This window comes from Gadus morhua, chromosome 16, assembly GCF_902167405.1.
Source record: "Gadus morhua chromosome 16, gadMor3.0, whole genome shotgun sequence".
NCBI classification, from domain to species: domain Eukaryota; kingdom Metazoa; phylum Chordata; class Actinopteri; order Gadiformes; family Gadidae; genus Gadus; species Gadus morhua.
Window position 1 is genome coordinate 30,009,201 of NC_044063.1, and position 23,765 is coordinate 30,032,965.

The 23,765-nt window shown below is 46.9% G+C and overlaps 1 protein-coding gene across 1 annotated transcript in view; it reads right to left on the reverse strand.

The window, feature by feature from the left end:
* prss59 (serine protease 59, putative) overlaps positions 1-23,765 on the reverse strand; it is a 53,638-nt gene that overhangs the window by 16,300 nt on the left and 13,573 nt on the right. Inside the window, exon 2 of the mRNA XM_030380514.1 lies at positions 21,698-21,879. Within this exon, the coding sequence (XP_030236374.1) occupies positions 21,698-21,879 (182 nt within the window). The remainder of the gene's footprint in view (positions 1-21,697; positions 21,880-23,765) is intronic.

Genomic DNA, 23,765 nt, shown 5'->3' on the forward strand with positions numbered 1-23,765 from the left:
GAAATCTCGCCTTTTCTCCCAGCTGTGCGCTGAGATGGGAGCCGACCACCAAAGCCTGATCCTCCACACAGAGGAACGATGGTTGTCTCGGGGGAAAGTCTTATCCCGTTTTTACGAGCTTCGGGAAGAGCTTTTGGAATTTTCACGTGAACACGCTGTCCCACATAAGGACAGGCTCGCGGATAAGAGCTTGTGCGCCAGGCTGGCTTACCTTGCAGACATATTTGAGCATCTCAACGAGTTAAACGCCAAGCTTCAGGGCAGGAATGAAAACATTTTATCATCCACAGACAAGATTCTGGGCTTTATGGGCAAACTGACCCTGTGGCGCGAGGCTTTGGAACAGGGCTCCATGAACATGTTCCCGCTGGCATCAGCTGCGCCACAGGCAGCCAGTGAGCGCGCTATATATGCCGAACACCTTCAGACCTTAAAAGAGAGGTTTGAGCGCTATTTTCCACGTGTGGCGGACATCGAGGACAATGACTGGATCCGAGACCCATTCAACCAGGAGTCCGAGTCCTCAACCGAGAAGCTCACTATGAAGGAGAGAGAGGAGAGCACAGAGCTCCGTGCGGACCGCACGCTGAAACAGAAATTTAGTGAGCTCACACTCCATCAGTTTTGGTTGGTTTGTGCATCAGAATATCCAACCATCTCCCACCATGCTATCGACCAACTTCTTCATTTCCCCACCACCTACCTGTGTGAGTTGGCGTTCTCCACTTTTGTTTACATGAAGAACAAGACCAGGTCATGGCTCTCTGTTGAGCAGGACTTGCGAGTGGCCCTCTCCTCCGTGCCACCAAGGATTAAAAAAATCTGTGCGCCCCGACAGGCACATGTGTCCCACTGATTTGTTAGTAGGCCGAATATTTATAAAAAAAGCCTGATTCTAAATGTTAGTTATAATTTGTGGGTCAGATTCAGGACCATGCAGCTTTCTCATGGACAGTTCTCTGCTGAATTTCTGTTTCCTTTGCCTCACCTGTCTGGTTGAAATGGGTGTGTTTGATTAAGCCCAATTTGATAAAGTTTAAATATTTATATATTTATTATAAGTATTTTGTTAATAAATATTTCATGAGTAGAATAGTTGTCTTTGTCACATCTTATTTGGCATTAGTAAATAATTATAAACTTAACAGATAAACAGATGACATTAGTGATAACACGTGTTATAAGGCTATTTTGCACAATAGGTGTGCCTTGAAATTTTTATTTGTCCTTTGGTGTGCCTTGGGCACAAAAAGTTTGGGAACCACTGGTCTAGCGCCTGGTCTAGCCCCGTCGTCCTGATCCCCAAACCAGACACAGGGCTCCAGAGTGTCCCTTATTTGGGCGCACAAGCGCCTAGAATTCGGGGAAGTGTGACCAAATATTTTATTTGGGCGCACCGGTGCGACTGAAAAATTATCTGGTATAATTATTATTATTTATTTTTTTACAGAGCAGTCTATTCATAATATTGTAATAACCACGGAAGAGGCAGTGAATGAAGTATTGATTAGACAGCGATTTATTAGATACCTAATAAACCGTTGGAACACGCAAGACCGGAAACAATAGCAACGCCGGTAAACAAACCCTCGAAGCCCAATCCAGGGGCCTGTACTACTAAGCTCGATTAGAGGGTTAGCAAGGTATGTTGAGCTGAAAGCCTGGGTTAGCTGTACCATGGAAGTCGATCTCTTTAAGCGTCGCTGTATGACCATTGGTGACTTACGCTCGCAACCAAACCTGGTCGGGAGCAGCTTTTCAGCGAGTCTACCCGGAGATCGGCTACTTATATCGGCGTGCGCAGCTTCCTAGCCCCTCCTCCGATAATTGCGTCACCATTTGTGGGTGTTCCCATGGACCTCGGCGCACTTTTCGTACAGGCGTTTCTCCGGAGACAGAGGGTTTTTCGGGACAGAACCGATCCCTTGGCATTGTCTGACGATATTCTTTATGAGAGATACAGATTCGGCATTTATTTAAGGCATTTATGTAATGGTCAAAATATTATTAATCAATGGCGTAAATATCGACGCTGCAACCGGTGCAGCTGCCCCCCCCCGTCAACAACTCAGCGCAAGGCAGGCACGGTCCAACGCGTCCATGGCGCACCCGCCACATTCCAGCTGATGATGGACCAACTCCTGCGGCCACACCAGGCGTACACAGCAGCATACATCGAAGACATCATAATCCACAGGGCCAGCTGGGATATCCACCTCCGACAGCTGCGGACGGTCCTGGGGGAGTTGAGGAAGGCCGGCCTCAAGGCCAACCCCGCCAAGTGCCGCCTGGGTCTGGAGGAAACGTCCATCTAGGTTACCAAGTCGAACATGGGAACGTCCGACCCCAGGAGACCAAGGTTGCGGCCATCCAGGACTGGCCCCACCCCACCTCAAAAAAACTCGTACCTGGGTCTGGTAGGAAACTACCTGAGGTTTATCCCCGGTTTTTGCCACTTTGGCCAGCCCCCTTCATGATCTGACCCGGAAGCCCCTGCCAGACTGTGTAACCTGGTCAGAGGCAGCAGAGATGGCATTCGGACTCCTTCGGTGAGCCCTCTGCTCGGAACCCATCTTGTTAACCCCTGATTTCTCTCTGCCCCTGATAGTACACACAGATGCGTCCAAAGTAGGACTGGGAGCGGTATTATCCCAGGTCCGGGTGGGAGAGAAACACCCCGTGACCTACATCAGTAGGAAACTCCTCTCCAATGAGAAGAATTACTCCACCGTGGAGAAGGAGGCCCTGGACAAGCTGAGGTACCACCTTCTGGGGCGGGAGTTCAGTCTTCTTCACACATGCAATACGGCGCTACTGAAGCTGCTGCTCGAAAAGGAACAATATATCGAAAAACTTGAAAAACTCGAAGCTGAAGAATCAGAGAGGAAGAGGGTTCTCGAAGTTGAAGAATCAGAGAGGAAGAGGGTTCTGGAGGGCAAGCGCAGGCAAATAGAGCGAATGGATACTTTAAGGAAGCTAAAGGCTGCCAAGGCACGACAGCAAGTATATGAGCAGAATGAATGCTCAGATGAAGAAGTGGAAGCGCTGCTACATCAACATTTCCCCTTGAAATAGGAGAAGAAAGAGGTCAAACAGGAAAGTAACATGTCAAAGCATCACCCTCCACCACAAGCTATGCCACTTTTTAACAAAGAAGATACAACTGCAGCCCTCGTGAAAGTGTTCGCAGACTCATCAGCGCAATCGTCTTCCTATACCTGAACCATCAACGTTCAACGGCGATCCTCTCAGATTCAACGACTGGAAGGATTCATTTAATATGCTGATTGACTGGAAAAACATAGAAGATATATTACCTGCGAAGGTATGTGGGTGGAGTTGCGAAAAGGGCCATAGAGAGTAATTTCCTTCTAGGCACAGAGTCCGCATATTACGCAGCGCAGACCATCTTAGAAGAGAGATATGGCAATCCATTCCTCATCGCCAAAGCTTTCAGAGACAAGCTTGATTCATGGCCCAAGATAAGCTCCAAAGGAAGCTCGGAACTCCAAGAACTTGCTGACTACCTCCGCAGCTGTGAAGCCGCCATGTCTCAGATTGAGGGTCTTGAGGTGCTCAATGACTGCAATGAGAATCAGAAAATGCTTGCTAAACTTCCAGACTGGCTGAGCTCAAGATGGAATAGGAAGGTAATGGAAGAGGAAGAACATAGTCGAAGGTACCCAAGCTTCAGCCAGTTTGTCAAGTTCGGTGCACGTGAAGCAAAAATCGCCTGCAACCCGATATCATACCTCCATGCTCTAAAACCAGTTGAAAGTGTGAAGCGCAAGGATCCAATGAACAGAGGTCCTGGAGCAAAGGTATTGGCGACAAATTCAGACGGATAGGCTGCCACCACAAGCTGTGTGTTCTGTGAAAGGACAGGGCACAGTCTTCACAAGTTTTATAAATTCATGGATGGAAATGGCCCAAATGCCGATTCAAGTTTGTGCGAGAAAAGAGGTTGTGCTTTGGCTGTCTGAAGTCTGGCCACCGCTCAAAGGACTGCGAAAACAGAATGATCTGCAAAATGTGTGAGAAAAAACACCCGACTTGCCTCCATGATAATCTCACCAAGGAAGGATGTCAACAATGCCTGATGCAGGAAGAGAAATGTCAAATGGACGCAAAATTGAACAGTCACAGGATAGGGCAGCAAGAACCTCACTTGAAGCAACATCCAGTCCTCCAGCATGTCAAAGAAAGTCATACGTCCACCATCATCCCAGTGTGGGTGTCAGCCACAAGTGAGCCTGATCGTGAAGTTCTTGTGTATGCACTTCTGGATACACAGTGACACAACCGTTCTCCTGGACGACACGGCAAAGGCTCTACATGCGAAGAACGAACCAGCTCTCAACAATGGCTTCAAGAGACACTGTTGTGTCCTGTAGGAAACTGATTGGTCTGCAAGTGAGAGGAATTTATTCGGACAAGATAATTCCCCTGCCACTGACCTATACAAGAGAATTCATACCGGCAAACAGAGATCATATTCCCACACCAAAGACGGCGAAAGCATGGCCAGATCTCGAACACATCGCAGACGAGATAGCTTCGCACCAAAGCTGCGAAGTAGGCTTGCTTATTGTGTACAACTGTCCACAAGCACTCGTGCCAAGTGGATTCTGGTGAAGAAAATCAGCCCTTTGCACTGAAAACGGACTTGGGCTGGAGTGTAGTTGGCTACAGCAACCTATGTCTCGACTATGGAGATGCGATTGGAATGAGTCACCACGTCATCGTGAAGCAAGTGTTACCAGGTAATCCATCCTTTTCAAACCTCACAAGCGAAGTGCACTATGTCTGTTGAACACAGGTCCAGGAAGTTGTCTCGCCTGCAGCTGTCATCAAGGTGCTGGAATCTGACTTTGTGGAAAGAGCTTCAGAGGCCCGCAACATATCTCAAGAAGACCTCAGATTCCTGTCAAGGATGGAAAAGTGCATCAGGCTCAAGGAGAATGGTGATTATGAAATGCAACTGCCATTCAAGAAAGACGTACCCAACTAACAACAACCAGATAACAAGATATGTGCTATCCACCGTCTCAGATGCCTAGAAAGGAAGCTGAAGAGAAACAAGCAGTACTACCAAGACTACAAGACCTTCATGGACGAGACCATAACCCGTGGAGATGCAGAAACGGTCCCAGAAGAAGACATCAGCAAAGCCCCAGCATGGTACATTCCCCACCACGGGGCGTATCATCCGCAAAAGCCTGGGAAAATACGTGTCGGCTTTGGCTGCTCCGCAAGATTTAAAGAGACATGCCTAAATGATCATCTCCTGACAAGCCCAGAGTTGACAAATACCTTGGTTGGAGTCCTCTGTCGGTTCGTCAAGGTCCTGTAGCAATCATGCGTGATATTGAGCACATGTTTCAACAGTTCCACGTGAAGGCAGAAGATCAAGATTACCTACGTTTCCTATGGTGGGAGAATGGAAACCTCGAAGCAGAACCCTCCATCAAAATTAATTGCAATTACAAGTAAACTTAAAAAAGAAAAATAAACTCAGTACAAGTCTCTGTTAGCTGACCTGAAACAATTGGAGCAAAAACATAAAGAGAAAACAGACAAAAAAATACAGCAACAAATGAAAGAGGTGAGAAACCAAATTAATAGAATATTACAACAGGAAATGTAGATAAAGGTAGGTATTTAAAACAAAATTACTATGAATTAGGACCTAAAGATGCCAAATTATTGCCGAGAAGATTAAGCAACAGGCAGGGATTACAGTCAATAAACTACGTGATCCTAATACCAACCAAATTAAATATGAACCAAAATAAATTGAAAATATGTTCACGGATTATTACAAAGATCTTTACGCCCAAACATCGACAACAAATCATAAGGATACTAAAAAATATCTAGACTCCCTGGATGTGCCTCCTTTAAAGTGCAAAATGAACGCATAACAGCAAAGATATCTACAGATGAAATCCAAAAGGCAATAAGAAAATTGAAGACAAACAAGGCAAAACCATCTGAGTAGTACAAAAAACTTCAAAAAGATCTGTCGCCTGTATTACTTAGAGCCTTTATTTGGACCATTACCAAAGATAACACTCCTCCCTCGTGGAAGGAAGCAATAGCTAATTACAATTCATTCCCAAACCACTAAAGGATAAAGAATACTGCCAAAATTATAGACCAATATCAATACTTAATATAGATTACAAACTTTATACCACTATAATTTCAAACAGGCTCCAAACAATAGTATCAGATTTGATAGATGAGGAACAGGCTTTGTCTTTGGTCGACAAACTCAGGATAATATCAGGAGAATACTTCACATTATACATAAAATACTAGTGCTGTCAAGCGATTAAAATATTTAATGGCGATTAATTGCATTAATGTCAGTTAACCCGCGATTAATCGCAATTTTTTTTCAATTCTAAATATCCCTTGATTTCGTGCTGCTAGCCTTTTCGTGAGATCAGAGAGCGTTGAGAAGGACAGTAAGAAGAGAGACCCGCAGTGAATTCAACCCGGTCCACTTGACATCGGGTAGGTGCATGACAGTGGTAGGCCTACCATAAAACTTCAATAGCCCAGGACATTATTTGTTTCAATCACTGAACTTTCGAACAAAACTCTTGCTCAGCAAAGATGGGAAATACTATAACATTTATTATTTATACCAGTATGAATATTCCTACCGTACGTAGGCCTATACACATTACCAGGCTATCGACTAACGCCTAAACACACACACATGGTGGCGGAGTGGTAATCAGGAGAGTCGGGAGAATTCCCGGTGGCCCGTTAACGTTTCGGGGTTGTCGGGGTGATTACTGCGGGATAACAATATTGCGTTTAGAAAAGTTCCTTGCAGCGCCGTCCGGCAGCCTAAAGGCCTTCACACACCGGCGCCGCAGCCGCGCGGCGCGCATTTTACGCGCGTCAAAAGCACGCCCCTAGCACCAACAGGAGGCGGCGCGACGGCCGCGCTGCAGTATAAAATCAGGAAGTCACCTGTCAATCAACCGCAGCAAAGAGACGAAACGCAATGGGTGAGTAGCCTATTGTAGCCTAGTTTATTTATTTTCCATCTTTTTGGCTGAATAATTTGAAAAAATGTATAATCTGCGAAGTGAAAGTATGTTTTCAAGCATCAGATCAACTTAGTTTGTAGGGCACTTTATCGTTTTATTTACTGTCATTTCTTATTTATTTTATATTTTGCCATTATTCATCTACTGCATCAACAATCTCAATAACTGCAGGACCTTCTATTAAGCCTTTTTAGTATATTGTGCAGTCACCTTTTAAGGCCAATTGTTATTGTGTGTATTTATTGTATTGAGCTCCTGGATGGCTTTATTGATCCCCATTGGGACCAATACAGTATCTATCTATCTATCTATCTATCTATCTATCTATCTATCTATCTATCTATCTATCTATCTATCTATCTATCTATCTATCTATCTATCTATCTATCAATCTATCTATCTATCTATCTATCTATATAGCCTTAACATAGCCACACATTTACATGTATGCAGCCAGTAGTTATCCATTTTAATTGAGCAAGCTCTTTTAAATTTTATTGAGGTTTTTTTTATTTCAACAGAATAAATAACTGTTGCCAGACAGAGGGGGGCTGCCCTTCTTCTCCTGCGCTGTAGGCAGGCAAGGAGAAGACGAAGGGTTTGGGTGCACCCCATCAATGAACAGAGGCAAGAACAGGGGGTATGCCACAATCTGGTCCAGGAGCTCCGTGCAGATCCTGAGAGGCACGCCAATATTTCAATTCGCCACTAAGTGTGCAATGGCAGAACCATATGGTGCAGCCTATACGATGACCTATAATCTAGTTTTTATCCCTCTCTGGTATACTCTTTTGCATATATATATATACTTTTTTTTTTATCCCTCGGGATAAATACAGTGATGTTATTGCTGTGCTGGATTCAGTAGCCAGTGTATTTTATTTGAGTGCTCAAGACACTTAATGTTATTTTTCCTTAAATCCAGAGAGACAGTTACATAATACATGATCTGATACAAGAGAGACAGTTAATACATGCCTTTTTGAGCTTTGCCTGTGTTTTCTTTTACTTATCTATTTTATTGTATGAGAATGTTTCTATGTGAAGCACTTTGAGTCTGCTTCATGTATTAAAAGTGCTATATGAATGAAGTTGCCTTGCCTTGCATTGCGTAATATATATAAAAATATATATATTACAAGTAATCTGGTTTCTACCTACATGGTGTGATTATGTGACTTGATTTCGTCTATTTCCCATTATGGTTAATGGTTTGGGTAATTAGTCCACCATTGTTGATTTCTCACCTGAAGATCCAATCTCCAGAGCTATGGCTCGCCAGGCAATGACCTTTTTGGAGTTGTCTTTGTAATGACGGGAACTTTGGTCATACAATTCGACATATTTTTCCACCTCGACGACCAGTCTCTCATCGTCCATTCTCGTAATTGTTTCTCACAAACGAAAGAGGGCGACATCCAGTGGTGAGGGGTAGATATGGAGGTGCCTACGGGACCCGGGATGTACAAACCAGCTTTTACAAAGCGCTTTTTCAGGGGCGGCGACGCTCGGGAATAGAACATGGGCTCGAAGAGTAGTTGGGCGGCGCGGCGCGGAACGCTGCCGCGCAGCTAGTCGGCGCCGGTGTGGGCTAGTACACCCGGAATAATGGGGGCAGAGTTTTTGACGCGCCGCTGCGGCGCCGGTGTGTGGAGGCCTTAACACCGGGATTCCACCGGACGCGTACGTGCCGCGGAACGGCTGCGCCGCGGAACGGCTGCGTCCTCCGATAATCCTAAACCTAATGTACTCACCTTCCACTCCCAAAACTATTGTAATTAAATGCCACGCTTTGTCCTTTCTGACATTTTCCTTATAAAAAGGATGATTTGGTACATAAATGACTTCATGTTGCTGAACTTCGAAAATGAGTCTCTCGTCGTCCATATTGCCGACCCTCTTAGACCCTTTGATTGATTGACTGCTGACCTGGTGCCACCGGTCATGACGTTATAATGTTGATGTGAAGTTATATGAGCTGAGTATTGTGTTTTATTTTGAAAATTGACCGGATGCTCTATGGCTTTTACTTTTCACTTCCTGCCCGGCTCGACCTGCTCTGTCGAAATTGACGCAGTTTAGCAGCGGCTCGCGGCAAAAATAGAATTGGACGGAAAGATAGCGCCGCGGCGCAGTACGCCGCTCCTGGGACGCTACTGAAACGTTCCGCGGCGCGCCCGGTGGAAATGGTCTCATTGATTAGAGTGGAATCGATCAGCAGCGGTGACCGCGGCGCGTACGCCTCCGGTGGAATCAGGCCTTGAGCTGTGCGCCTGCGACCTCACTCATTCAACAGACGCAACACTCAAACTGTCAAAGTCGCAACCAAGTCGATTTTGTCTAGAGGGGAGTAACCGAGCGGCCTCTCCCGAAGTGGTACAGCCCAGGTGGCCCTTGAACTGCGATTGGTCAGAAAGACGTAACAGCTAATGACAACAATGAACTCTTGTGCGGGCTTGAACAGAGCTGCGTTCGAGTATTCTCTGCGAACCGACTCGGATCTCGGATCTGACGCCACGCCCACACTTCAAGCGTTTTATTATTTCGCTTGGTCGTTGGAGGAAAACATGGACGCCACCCGGAAAGCTGTTGTCGCGGTAGCGGTTTTTCTAATGTGGCAAGTTGTTGCAGCAGGTGAAAAAACTACAACGTTTGCCAAGCCAAAAGAGCGTTAATCGCGCGATAAAAAAATTAACGCAGTTAAAATTGGTTTGCGTTAACTGACAGCACTATAAAATACAAAAAATAAAATACCAGCAGCATTGATCAGCCTACGTGCCGAAAAGGCATTCGATAGGGTCAACTGGGATTTACTATGTTTTAATTGAATGAGAAAACAATTCAATGCATTAAATCATTCTATAGCAAACCAACAGCTAGAATTAAAGTAAACGGCTCACTATCGTATAGATTTACTTCGGAAAGAGGAACCAGACCTACCATGTTTGCTCTCTATATAGAACCATTAGCCCAAATGATTAGACAAGAGGATGTAATAACAGGAATAGATATCAATGACCAAAACCATGCTATAAGTCTTTTCGCGGACGACGTTTTCATCATATTAAAAGATCTTCTTTATGGAACTTTTCCAAATTTTAGAACATTTTGGGGTACACTCAGGTTACAAATTAAACTTATCTAAAACTCAAATTCTTACGTTTTACTGCTCTCCAAATTAAGAACTTAAAGAATTTAAATGGAATTGGAAAGCTAAATCAATTAAATATTCAAGCATTAGCATAACCAAAAACTTGTCACAGCTTTTCCGAAACAACTATGACCATATTGATGGCAACATACAGAACGAAATTGAAAAGTGGTGAACTTATCCACTGAGCCTCACTGAAAGGATAAAGGCAGGGAAAATGAATATTTTGCCTGTATAACACATTTTGTTTGTATACCACATATCCAGTTTCACAATTGGGATACACTGATGTCTAGATTTATTTGGGGGGGGAAAAAACAGAATTCGATATTCCACTCTACAGCTGCCAAAAGACTGGCACTTCCTAACTTCAGGGAATACTTTAATACAGTAGTCCACTTATTTACTGGTGTAATGTCGATTATGTAGCTCGTTGGAGAGATATTGAAGTGCCTACATCTGGGCCCCTGGTTCAACCACTCATGGGGAAAGAAATTCCCACCCATACTAAAGAAGAGGAAGAATTAGACCCAATAACAACTTCTTTCTCAAATACATTGTATTCCGTTATCAAACAACTTAAAGTGGGAAGGGAACTTGGGCTGAATCCGAATACTCATACTTGACTGCTATATAGTATGGATTTTGTAGTACGCCACAAATATAGTGCGTCCGAATGCTCAGTACGCATTGTGTAGTACGGAAAACGTTTCCAAATGCGTACTACCGCCACAGTAAACAACGGAGTTCACTACGCTATCCCAGAATGCAACCGGAGTCTGGTAACGATCGAAGAAGAGATGGCTGACCCGACCACCCGACACCACCAGAAAGACGTTGTAGAAAGCAGCGAAAAAAAGAGACATTAAAAAGAGTCAAAAGGTAAAGTAAGTAATTAAGTAAAAAGATAAATTTTTAATTTAATAGCAACGATGACAAGACGGAAAACAGGTAACTTATCAAGGTAATTTTGCCGGCATCTGAGGGGGGATACGTCATCTCCAAACATCCGGTGGAGTTTCGGCGGTGTTCGGAAGCGTTCGGAGGCGTTCTACGCATAGCTGTAGACCGTACTACACAGTCAAGTACGGTCAAGTAGTAGACACTGAACAGATATAGTATGTACTAAGTATTCGGATTCAGCCTTGGTCTATTAAAATGGATAGCTTTTGATAAAGAATTCGGACCGGGAATTTCTGATACCAGAATCAAAAAGTGGACCGAGATGGGTATGACGCCTTGTTCACACAACATGCGTCCGTCGGCGGATGGCCGAGGGCGTGTCTGACGTATAGGGGATAGCCTTTGTAGACGCATACTGCAGCCAATCAAATCGCCTCCCTCTACAAAGCGATAGTTACGAATGTAACTACGGTTCTATGAATCCTGGATGACCGCCGGAGGCGGTGCTTAAAGCACTGGATCTCCACCTCGCGCATGCGCATTTCGAGTACCTAATACCAACATAGTCACCTGTGACCCCCACGTGACACCGGGAAGGCTATATCTTCCGGTGTCATTAGAGGATCTGTTCCTAGAATCTTCTCGCGAGAACACAAGGATTCTGAGTGACTGAACGCTCTGGCGGTCATCCAGGATTCATAGAACCGTAGTTACATTCGTAACTATCGTTCTATTTCATCCTTACTGACCGCCAGAGGCGGTGCTTAAAGCACTGGATGGTGGTTTAAGCACCGCCGATTCTTTGTGACCAAAAAGGTCACAAAGAATCCAACACCCACCTCACTCATTGGAGGTAGCAGAGCTTGGCAGTAGGACCACACTCATCGGGTGGGGACTGGCGACGTTGACACGGTAAAACCTTGTAAAGGTGCCCGGTGACGTCCATGATGCCGCGGCACAGATTGACTCCAGGGATACACCTCTTAGTGCGGCCCATGATGTCGACACACTTCTGGTGGAGTGGCACCTCAACCCGGATGGCGGGGGGCGGCCACTGGCCACATAGGCGTGTTTAATGGCGTTGACGACCCAGTGGGACAGCCTCTGTTTAGACAAGGCAGAACCTCTGTTAGGGCCACCGTGACACACAAACAGTTGCTCGGACTGCCGTATACCGGCCGTAGCAGCAATGTAAGCCCTAAGCGCCCGTACCGGGCACAGCATCTCGGACTCATTCCCCTGAGATGGGGAGTTAAAACGTGCCAGCTGGATAGGCTGGTTAAAATAGGTGCGTGAAAGCACCTTGGGCAGGAACGCCACATTGGGCCATAAAACTACACCTGAGCCATCAGGGTTCCACCGCAGGCATGTATCTGCCACGGATAGGGCGTGCAACTCCCCGACCCGCTTCGCAGTGGTAATGGCGAGCAGAAAAGCCACCTTCATGGACAGCCACTTCAACCCTATCTGGGTCAGAGGCTCAAAAGGAGGTGATGACATGGCCTCCAGCACCAGGGGCAGGTCCCAAGCTGGAGTCCTCAGAGTCCTAGGGGGACGTAGCCTCAGGGCCCCCCTAAGGAAGAGGGACACCAACCTGTGGCACCCCACTGTGGCTCCGTCAACCATCTCATGTCGGGAAGAGATAGCAGCCACATAGACCCTCAAGGTGGAATGAGAGCGACCATCATCCAGGAGGGACTGCAAAAACTCCAGAACGGTGGCCACGGAGCAACGCGCTGGGTCTACTGCCTTACCCCTACACCAGTCAGAGAATAACTTCCATCTGTTGGCATACTGTGCTCTGGTAGATGGTGCCCTGGCATTCAGAATAGTACCCCTGACTGTCTCAGTGCAAACACTCAGCAGTGAGTCGGGCCCTGCAGCGGCCAGGCCCAGAGCTGGAGGCGACGGGGATCTGGGTGCCAAATCTGGCCCCCCAGCTGCGAAAGGAGGTCCTTCCTGCAGGGGAGGCGCCATGGAGAGCTGCAGCAGAGCCTGCGCAGCAGTGGAAACCAGAGTCTCCCTGGCCAGTAGGGGGCCACCAGAAGTAACCTGTGGCCCCGCAGAAACACCCTCTGAAGTGTGGGGAGAATCAGGGGCAGCGGCGGGAAGGCATACAGAGGACTCTGTGGCCAGTCGTGAGCTAAGGCGTCCTGTCCGAGGGGGCCGGTCACCTCCGTCCAGGAGAACCAGAGGGGGCAATGTGCGGATTCCTCTGATGCAAAGAGGTCCACCTCCGCCCTGCCAAAGAGACCCCACATCGTCTCCACCACCTCCGGATGAAGCCGCCACTCCCCCGGTGGGGGCTTCTGCCGCGATAGAAAATCTGCGACCTGGTTCCGTTGCCCCGGTATGAAGACCGCCCGCACGCTGGCCAGGCGGGGATATGCTTCAGGCCAACAAGTCCCGAGATACCCGGAGTAGCCGTGAAGACCGGGTCCCCCCTTGGTGGTTGATCTGGGCAACAGCTGACATGTTGTCGGATCGAACCAGCACATGCTTGCCTCTCAAATGAGGCAGAAAATGATTGAGTGCTAGCTGTACCGCCCTGAGCTCTAGCACATTGATTGAGTGAGCGAGGTTCTGGGCCGGCCACTGCCCTTGGGCAGTCCTGCCCTGCCAAACCGCGCCCCATCCCGATAGGCAGGCGTCTGTCGTGACCAGCTCCCGACGAGATGGAATGGTACCCATGGGTACACCCACAGACATATACGACCTCTTCCTCCATGGGGACAGAGAGAAGAGGCACAGAGAGAAGAGACACTCTGACCTTTCGGTGCCTGTGCCACTTGGGGTCAAAGTGGAGGCTGTTCAGCCACATCTGCATAGGGCACAGAGACAGCAAGCCGAGGGGCACCACAGCTGAGGCAGCTGTCAGCTTGCCCAAGAGCTGCAGGCAAAGAATGAATGGTACCATCCTGCCATACCCGAAGTGGGGGAGGCAGAGGAGGATGTCGGTCACACGCTGAGGTGACAGATAGGCCCTCATAGCATCCGAGTCTAGGACCATCCCCAGGTATGCGACCCGTTGGGATGGGTCCAGGCGACTTTTCACAAAGTTCACCGTCAGGCCAAGCCGGGCCACGTGCAAGAGCAGCCGAGCCGTGTCCCGGGCCGCCTGAGACTGGGAAGGTGCACAGATCAGCCAGTCGTCCAAATAAGGCAGGACCTTCATGCCCTGCTTCTGCAGGGGTGCGAGAGCTGCCGCCACCACCCTGGTGAATACCCTCGGAGAGAGGGAGGGACCAAAGGGAAGTACCCTGAATTGAAAGTGCCGGCCGCGAAAGGCGAACCGGAGGAAGTGCTGATGGCGCGGTGCAATTGGGACGTGGAAGTATGCGTCCCTTAACGCATACGTTCTCCCCTTGCGACCACCCGCAGCGTGTCGGATGCGGTGAGCATGTGGAATGGCAGGACCTTCAGGGACCTGTTGAGTCCCCCGCGAAATCTGCCATCTTTCTTTTTCACAAGAAAGTATCTCGAGTAGAATCCTCTGGGGTGCAGCAGAGGATCCACTGGCTCGATTGCCCCTTTGGCCAGGAGGGTGGACAACTCCTGGTCCAGAGCTAAGGCCTCTGCCGGGTCGTTGACGACAGTCATGTTGACCCGGCTGAAGGCTAGGGGCCGGCGTCGGAACGTAACTCGTACCCTTGGGTCAAGGTGGAAACCACCCAAGGGTCTGAAGTACAGGCAGCCCAGTAACTGAGCTGCTGATGGGAAAAACTCCCGACGACCGGCCCCGAGGGCCTAGCGCCTACCCCCCCGGCCTCCTGGGGCTCTGGGGGGGCGTCGGTTGGGTTGTGGGGCACGGGGCTGCCAGGAAGGTAGGCGTTCGGGGGCCCGAAAGCCATCCGCTGGCTGTTGCGCAGCCCGCTGAGACCTACGTAGCCCCCCGGAATAATCAGGTGGCTGAAAGCGCCGCTGGGGGACTGCCGAGGGGCCCCCAGGCCTGCTAGGAGCGGACACACTCCTATTTAGGCCTGACAGTTGCTGCCTGGTCTGCCTAGCTCGGGCAGCCCCCTCCAGTGCTTCCAGGGCAGCTGACCCAAAGAGCTCCCCTGGTTCCATCGGCACCGCACGAAGGACCCTCCTACATGTCTCCGTCAAGGGCGACTGCGCAAGCCACACCTGGCGGCGAGTCTGCACGAGGGTGGACATAGTGTGCCCTAACTCCCTCGACATGAGGGCAAAAGCCTGCAATGAGGCGTCACTCAGACTCTGCAGCGACGGCTCGGCCTGGGCCTGCTGCAGAGAGGTCGAAAGACCCAGCAGCAGGTGGGAAAGGGAGTTCCCAATACGACCCATGCGCGCCACTGCGTCGTAGGCCTTTGACAGGAGGTCGTCTGTGACCCTGCACTGTGGCCGAGGGCACCTGGCATTTGGCCTCAGAGTCTCATCAGGAGCCACAATTAGGGAGGCGATGGCAGGCTCGACTGCTGGCATGCGGCCCAGCCCAACCTGTGCCGCATTCTGCATGGCAGCCAAGGTCTGGGCGTCCGACGTCGAGTGGGATAGGGCCCTAGTGTCCCTCCAGCAAGCATGGAGCTCCTTCAGATACTCCTCTGAAGGAGGGACGGAGAATGTGGCCGGGACAGGGTTGCACCTGAAGAAGGCGCTGGCCTGGGCTGACTCCGTCTGCGCCGCGTCAAGCTGCAGGCGAGCCAGAGCGGTCCACAGGATGGCCGCCATGGAGGTGTCTGCTGCCCCCTGCAGGGAGCCTTGTGCCGAGGAGCAGGAGGCCTCATCCAACGTGTGGGAGGCATCGCCCTCGGTCATAGCCTCATTAAAGAGGTTAGCCGAAGCCGCCAGAGAGAGGGCGTCGCTTTCAAATTGGGAGGAGGGAGGGCCGGGCTGTAGCCCCGCCAGCCCCTGACCAGTCCCAGGCTGAAGGGCCACGAGGAGGGACCGGATTTGCTCCATGTCGGACGCCAATCCGTCCACCCTAGCAGCAAGCCCGCCCCTTGCCTTCTTTTTGGGGGGGGCACCCATAGCCGCAGCCCCATCATGCCGCTGCCGTCCCGAACGACCGGGCTGATTGGGAGGGAGGCTCATTAAAGCAGAGGGGTCGTTGGCTGCTGCCCGATTCTCCAGCTCTGCTAGCCTAGCCACTCTGAGCACCCAAGGCAGGAGGCTGCAGTTCATGCAGGCGCTGTCCGTGAGGCTCTCCCTCAGATGCTCGAGACCGAGGCAAGGAGGGCAACTGTCGTGGCCGTCCTCAGGCTCAAGAGGAGCCGCACAGGCGACACATAGGTGAGCCATTATAGAGGCAGCCACCGGCAGCGTACTGGGAGCGGAAGCGAGAGCACTTCCCTCGCCAGAAAAAATGAAAAACCGAAACTAAATAGCCTGAGCGTGATCGCTGCTACTAATTGGAGCGAGAACACTGCCTTCACCAGAAAACTAAATCGACCGATATTAATTAGCTTGAGCGTAAGCTCTGCTGCTAAACAAGGGAGAAACCAAACAAAAACGTTACTGGGAGAGGGAGCGAGAGCACTGCCTTCACCGGTAAGTTGCAAGGGAAAAAAAAATTGATGGTTAGAACAGAGCAAAGCTAACGGCTAACACAACAAACAATAACAGAGCAAGAGGCGAACGAGTGCTGGGAGCGGGAGCGAGCACACTGCCCTCCCAAACAAACGCCGGCCACTCTTCTTATAGTTACTTTCACTAAGTATCTGTATGAACTAGCCACAGCCTCTGGAGGACGGGTTACCCGCAGCTCCGACCTTGGTCACGAGGCTGCACGTAGCCAGTTGTAACAGCTTCCTTCCTTTCTCAAACAAAGGTTCAATACGGTACCTGCGCAGCGAGAAGATGTAAGGAACAGATCCACTAATGACACCGGAAGATATAGCCTTCCCGGTGTCACGTGGGGGTCACAGGTGACTATGTTGGTATTAGGTACTCGAAATGCGCATGCGCGAGGCGGAGATCCAGTGCTTTAAGCACCCCCTCTGGCGGTCAGTAAGGATGAAATAGAACCGATGTGTGGATATTAATACAAAAGAGGACACAAACAACAGGTGACAAAAAATATCCTATTATTCCACATTTCTTCAAAAATACATAGCGACCGGATTTTTCCCGCTTCTTCCTGCTTGTTACTGCGAAATGGATCCAGGAAACGCGCGGAGTGTATTTGCGTAACCGCGATCTGATTGGCCGATGGATCTGGCGCTGCCTGAAAAGTTGAACATTTCTCGACTTTTTGACGCAGGCCACGGAGCCGAAAGGACGGACGGACCCAAAATGCAATTCGCAAGCGCCCCATGCAAAGTCAATGAGATCAGTAGTGTGTGAACAAGGCTTAACCGTGATGTGCAAGGTTATCCAAAAGGGTGAAATGAGAATCGTTCAAGATAAATAAAAGAAAATACTTATGGCCTAAAAAAAAAATCAGGACTTATTCAGATTCTTACAAGTGAGGGATTACTATAAAAAAAGAATTAAGAAACACGCTGATGAGATACATCCTATGGTAGAAGTGATTGTTCAATCTTACAATGATGTCATTCCAAGAGCTGCGTCAATTCTGTATTCTTGTTTGATGGAAGCTAAGAATGATTCAACATTATATGTCAAAGCTAAATGGGAAAAATAACTGAGTGAAGAGATCCCGGACACCATGTGGTAGGATATGTGGACAATACACCAGACAACTACACAGTCGCATGGATGGAGAGAATTCACTTGGAAAAAAATAATTTGTTTCTTTATAACGCCCAAGATTACTAGCAAACAAATGAACACTCAACAAACCTGCTGGAGACTGTGCAACTATATGGATCCTAACCACACACACGTGTTTTGGAGCTGAAGCCAAATTCAACCTTTCTGGGAACATATCCATGTCGTGCTGTGCGAGGTTCTAGGATACAAAATCCCCCGAACTTGTCTTGTCCTATACCTGGGACATATGGAAGGAACTGTGCACAAAGGAGACCAATATTTGATCAAGATTCTTCTTGCTGCAGCAAAAAAGGCCATCACTAATGGCGCGTTTCCACTGCAGGGTGCGGAACGGATCGGTTCGCAAAGGTGCGGTACAGGTTGCGTTTCCACCGCCAAAAGTGGGCGTGACCCGGACTTAGCTGTACCCGTTTTGGCCTCGTTTTCAGTACTCCTCCGTTGGGGTACTGAAAACGAGACGAGACGCCTGAAAGGGTCCCGGGAAATTCTAGCTAGACACCCCCTCTGTTGATTGGTCGACAGAATCATCACTTCCGGGCGACGTGGTGATAAAAACAAACAAACAGTAGCCTCGAGGTATTATTCTTTACAATTAACATGTCGCGTAAAACGCTTGCTTGGGCGAACAAGGTGGTGGAGACGTTCGTCTGCATTTTTGGGTAGGAAGACGTTGTTTACGATGTTTACGTAGCTGCCGCGGCGATCGACATCCGGCCTACCTTAAAGGGTACTGTCAGCGGTGGAAACGCAACCTCGGAACTGAGTTGGGCTATACCGCCCCCTCCCTACCGCACCTTTGCGAACCGATCCGTTCCGCACCCTGCAGTGGAAACGCGGCATAAGAACTGGCTCCAGTCGGTTACACCTGACTACAGACAATGGCTCAACATTATTGGTGATGTTCAAACAATGGAGAGACTCACATCTAGATTAAAAGCTAAGGAAGACTCATTTGCTAAAGGCTAGGATAAATGGTTACTGTACATTTAAAAAAATCAAGACATGTAAAATATTGTTGATATGTAATGTGGATTGTCCCCCAACAGGCACTGTTCCCCTTTAATTTCCCCACTTTATATCTTTCTCTCTAACCTTCTTTCTCTTTGACTAAACAAATAAAAAAAATAATTTAAAAAAAATAGAAAAACCCGACCACTCACGTGGTCGGGTCGCCACAATGCGTGTACCTCTTATTTTTAATTAAATTTAAGAAATTACTTAATTTGTATTCTTATTATGATGGTGTAAGGGTCTGTCTGTGTATGTTGTTAAAACAAAAGAAATACAATAAATATATGTATATGAAAGAGTGATTTGAGTGTAATCTGTTGTGCCATGACCATCCGACAGCTATAAGGGAGAGTAATGCTGTAAGGATATCTGTCCAGAGTTGACTGCACCTGCCTCTGGATAAGCGAATGTAGATTTCATTGTGCTCCCGGCAGTCTCAATGTGGCTCTCTTCCACTCTTTAGTGCCCTGCCTAACTGGTTCTGGTGTCAAGCAGTTTGACCTTGTTAAACCATGATGTAGAACAAATGACCCACACCACGCAGGAGGGTATGGTATGTACTCTATGGTTGGGACAAAATATTGATAAGGCGATATATAATCACTCTGCGATAAGAGAATCGATACACTAGCGCCAAATATCGCTATAATATATGTACATATCTTTTTAAGAATTTATTTTGCATTTTTATTAGAGCTGCCAGTTAAACGCGTTATTAACGGCGTTAACGCAAACCAATTTTAACGGCGTTAAAAAATGTATTGCGCGATTAACGCAATTATTTTATTTAAAAAAAAATATATATATATATATATTTTTTTTTTCTTTGGCTCAAAACAAAGAAGCAGTAGACTGACTGCTATGTTCAAATAACATTTGTTCAAAGCAGTCGTTTAATTGCACTATAGGCTCTTTTTTTGTATCGTCCTGTTTTGATCAGTATATGCCAATGTTGTCATCAATAAAAAATCATTTGCACAAGGCAAGCCGATGCACTTCACCATGTTGATAAGAGAATTAAAATGAGAAGAATTATGGGACAAAAAAATAAAGGGATATTTAGCATAGAAAAACAATTTGCGATTAATCGTTAATCGAGTTAACTATGACATTAATGCGATTAATCACGATTAAATATTTTAATCGCTTGACAGCTCTAATTTTTATGCTTTATTCCTGAAGAGTACGACAGGAAATAACGCCCCAAATATCAATATTTTTTATTAGTGCTGTCAGTTTAACGCGTTATGAACGGCGTTAACGTAAACCAAATTTAATGGTGTTAATTTTTTTATCGTGCTATTAACGCTTTTTTGGTTTGACAAACGTTGTCGTTTTTTCACCAACTGTCTAGCAACAACCAGTCAATTAGAAAAACTACAACACCATACCGCATCTAGCTACACCGGAAACAAAACAACAAGCACGCCGCACAAACTTGTTGGGGCAAGCAAGGATAAGGAGCGGGTGAAAAACACTAAAAGTGTGTGTGTATTTGTGTGTCACTGTGTTTGAGCCTGCAGAGATTTCAATGTTGCTATTAGCTGCTACGCCTTTCTGACCAATCGCAGTTCAAGGCCCACCAGGGCTGTACCATTTCAGGATGCAAGGAACTTTAATAAACGCAATATTGTTATCCCGCAGTAATCAGCCCGACAGCCCCGAAACGTTAGCGGCCCACCGGGAATTCTCCCGACACTCCCGATTACCACTCCGCCACTGTGTGTGTGTGTGTGCGCATGCGTGCGTGTTGTGGCAACCCGTTCCTTGTTGTTGCCGGGTTCCACGGACAAACGACGCTTGGCAGTGAGGGTTTAGCCGATCACGGCATTTATTACAGACAACTTAAATCAAATAAGGTACTCGCGGTCTCTAGGGCCTCCGTGGGCCTCCGTGGGCCTCTAGGGTAGGGCTGGCTCGGCCCTTGCTGTCTCGTCACTCGTCGGCCCTTTCCGTCTGCTCCCGAGTGCCTTTTAAAGCCTTTCCCTGGCTGTCCAGCCAGGTGTCTCCCATCCCGCTGATTGGGGTTTGGTTGATGCTCTCCGTCGCTGGCTGGTGGGTGACGGTGGTATCGGCCATCCCGGACCAACCCTCGGGCTGGTCCGGGCCGAGGTTTAAGCGGCGTTATTTCGACAGCCTGGTATTGTGTATAGGCCTACGTACGGTAGGAATATTCATACTGGTTTAAATAATAAATGTTATAGTATTTCCCATCTTTGCTGAGCAAGAGTTTTGTTCGAAAGTTCAGTGATTGAAATAAATAATAGCCTGGGCTATTATTTATTACGGTAAGCCTACCACTGTTATGTACCTACCCGATGTCAAGTGGACTGGGTTGAATTCACTGCAGGTCTCTCTTCTTATATCCATTTTACCAAATATATTTTATTACTGTCCTTCTCATCACTCTCTGATCTCACTAAAAGGCTAGCATCGCAAAATCAAGGGATATTTAGAATAGAAAAAAAATTAAGATTAATCGTGAGTTAACTATGGCATTGATGTGATTAATCGCACTTAAATATTTTAATTGCTTGACAGCACTATTTTTTATTAATGAAATAAGGCGGTCAAAAATGGATCAATATGGCGCTCAACACATGAATAAAGGAAACTTGAAAAGAAGTTAACTAACCAAAGACGAGTCACTGAAAAACTCAGTTTGGACCATAAATGAAGAACAAAATCCAGCACTTTACCCTTTCACAGTCATTTTGAATTCATCACTAGACATATACGTATATCGATGTATCGTTAGAGGATTGTCTAATGCAGAATCGCTGTATGACGATATTATCGTTGTCGCGGGCCATGTATCGTGTGTCTCATTGTATCGTGAGGTACCCTGTGATTCCCACCCCTTACATACACGGTGGGGTGACTCTGTCCGTAGAAGCGGTGCTCCAGCATCAAACACAAAGCGCCCATCTGCTTGGCGTAGAGCAGCCAGGTGCCATTCTCCATCCAGGCTGGGTTGGCGGGGCCTTCTCCACCTATCATCAGGAACACAGGCCCCCCGTCCCGGTAGAACTGCTCCTTCACAAAGTACCTCTAGGTGGAAACAACAAGGGGTTTGGGGGAGAAGACTGTGAGTTGAATCCATAAACTCTCACTTTTAAAATACTCGTCCAAATTGAAACTTCTTGAAGAGTGACCGTCGAGATGCATGCCTACTGGCTTGGAGGTATCACAGAAAAGTCACCACCAAATTTGTATTGTCATTGTCTTGTTACTCGTCTCTATATCTATACATGCGAACATGCTGCAAACTGAGGGCTCGGAGCACGTCATACATAAATATTAGAGCATTATACACCACACAACATTTGATATGTTTAGAAGGGCTGAATAATTTGGGGAAATAATCGAAATGCGATTATTTCTACCAATATTGCGATTGCGATTTAAAATGCGATTTTTTCTTTTCAAAAGTTGACATATTATTGCATATAATTAGCTGTGTAATTAGCTATAGAGTGCAATTAGCTGTTACAAGCCGTTTTGAAAATCTGCTTCTTCCACCTTTAAAGTTCCTTATGTTCTGTATTATTCACTCAACAAGCAATAAATCATTCCATAGTATGACAAACACAACATTGGAAGCATAAAACATATAAACTTCTCTTTCCTTTAGGCCAGGCCTATGTGTTGAGATGAATTGAGGCATGAATTCATGTTATAACATCTTTATTTAACTATTGAATTATTAAATGAAAAAATAAATATGAATACTAGAAAATGTATTTCCTGCAGAAAATGCGGTGAGGGCTGTAGTGCAAAATGCGGGTCGAAAATATATTTTAGTAAAGCCACATAGTTTAGGACGTTAAGAAATGTTAAATGGCTTAAATCAAGTGAAGGAAAAGAGTCTAAATGGAGTAAACAATGTAAACATGTACACAATTTAAAACAGTTAAAATGTTTGGAAACAAATAAAGTGAAGAGTTAAACAAATAGCTAATGTGATCAAGTTTGAATACATTTGAGATCAAATATAGAATAGCTGAGCTGTTCTGTTGGCAATTTCCAGCTCAACTATAGACTAAAAACCGACAAATCAACCAAATACCTGTAATGTATTGTGTGTGTTTCCGTAGTTCAGGTTGTATGACGTCAGGACGTAATTGCATGTACTTGTATAATGGCGGACAACAAGTAAAGACGTGTTTTCGATTCTAAGCAGCGCATGTGTCCGAGTCACATCAATATACAACATGGTGTCAGAAGAAATCACGGAATGATAAAAGAGAAAAGAAAAAATGGCACAGTTACAGCCACCGTCAAGTTTGAGCCTACAAGGTAATCTTGCGGAAAACTGGAAATTATGGATCCAGAAGTTGAAGCTGTTTTGTACTGCTAGCGGAATAGCTGAAAAGTCTGAGGCGGTGCAGTGTGCTACTTTTCTGCACGTGGCGGGTGAAGAGGCGATAAAGGTTTACAACACGTTTGTCTTCAGTGAAGCTGAGAAAGACAAAATTCAAGTGTTGAAAGAAAAGTTCAAAGATTACTGTGAGCCTAGAAAGAACCTTCCATACACCCGACATATGTTCTTCACAAAGGCTCAAGGACCGACAGAGACCATAGACGCCTACGTGACGGAGTTGAAGAGCAAAGCCAAAGATTGTGAGTTTGGACTTTTACATGACTCTGATACGTGACAGGATTGTATGCGGCATACGAGATGATAGTGTAAGAAGAAGACTATTAAGAGAGGCGGATCTTACGTTAGAAAAAGCCATTGATGTCTGCCGTGCCAATGAGATCACGTCAAGTCAAGTTAAAATGCTCAATGAAGAAGTTGAAGTGCATAAAATAAGACCTGTGAATACAGCTAAGACAGAAAGAGCTGAAAAGGGCAGAACAAAGCCAGCGTCACAGGATGAGCAAAAGGGATTTGATTGCAATAGATGTGGATGTAAACATGAATACAAGAAATG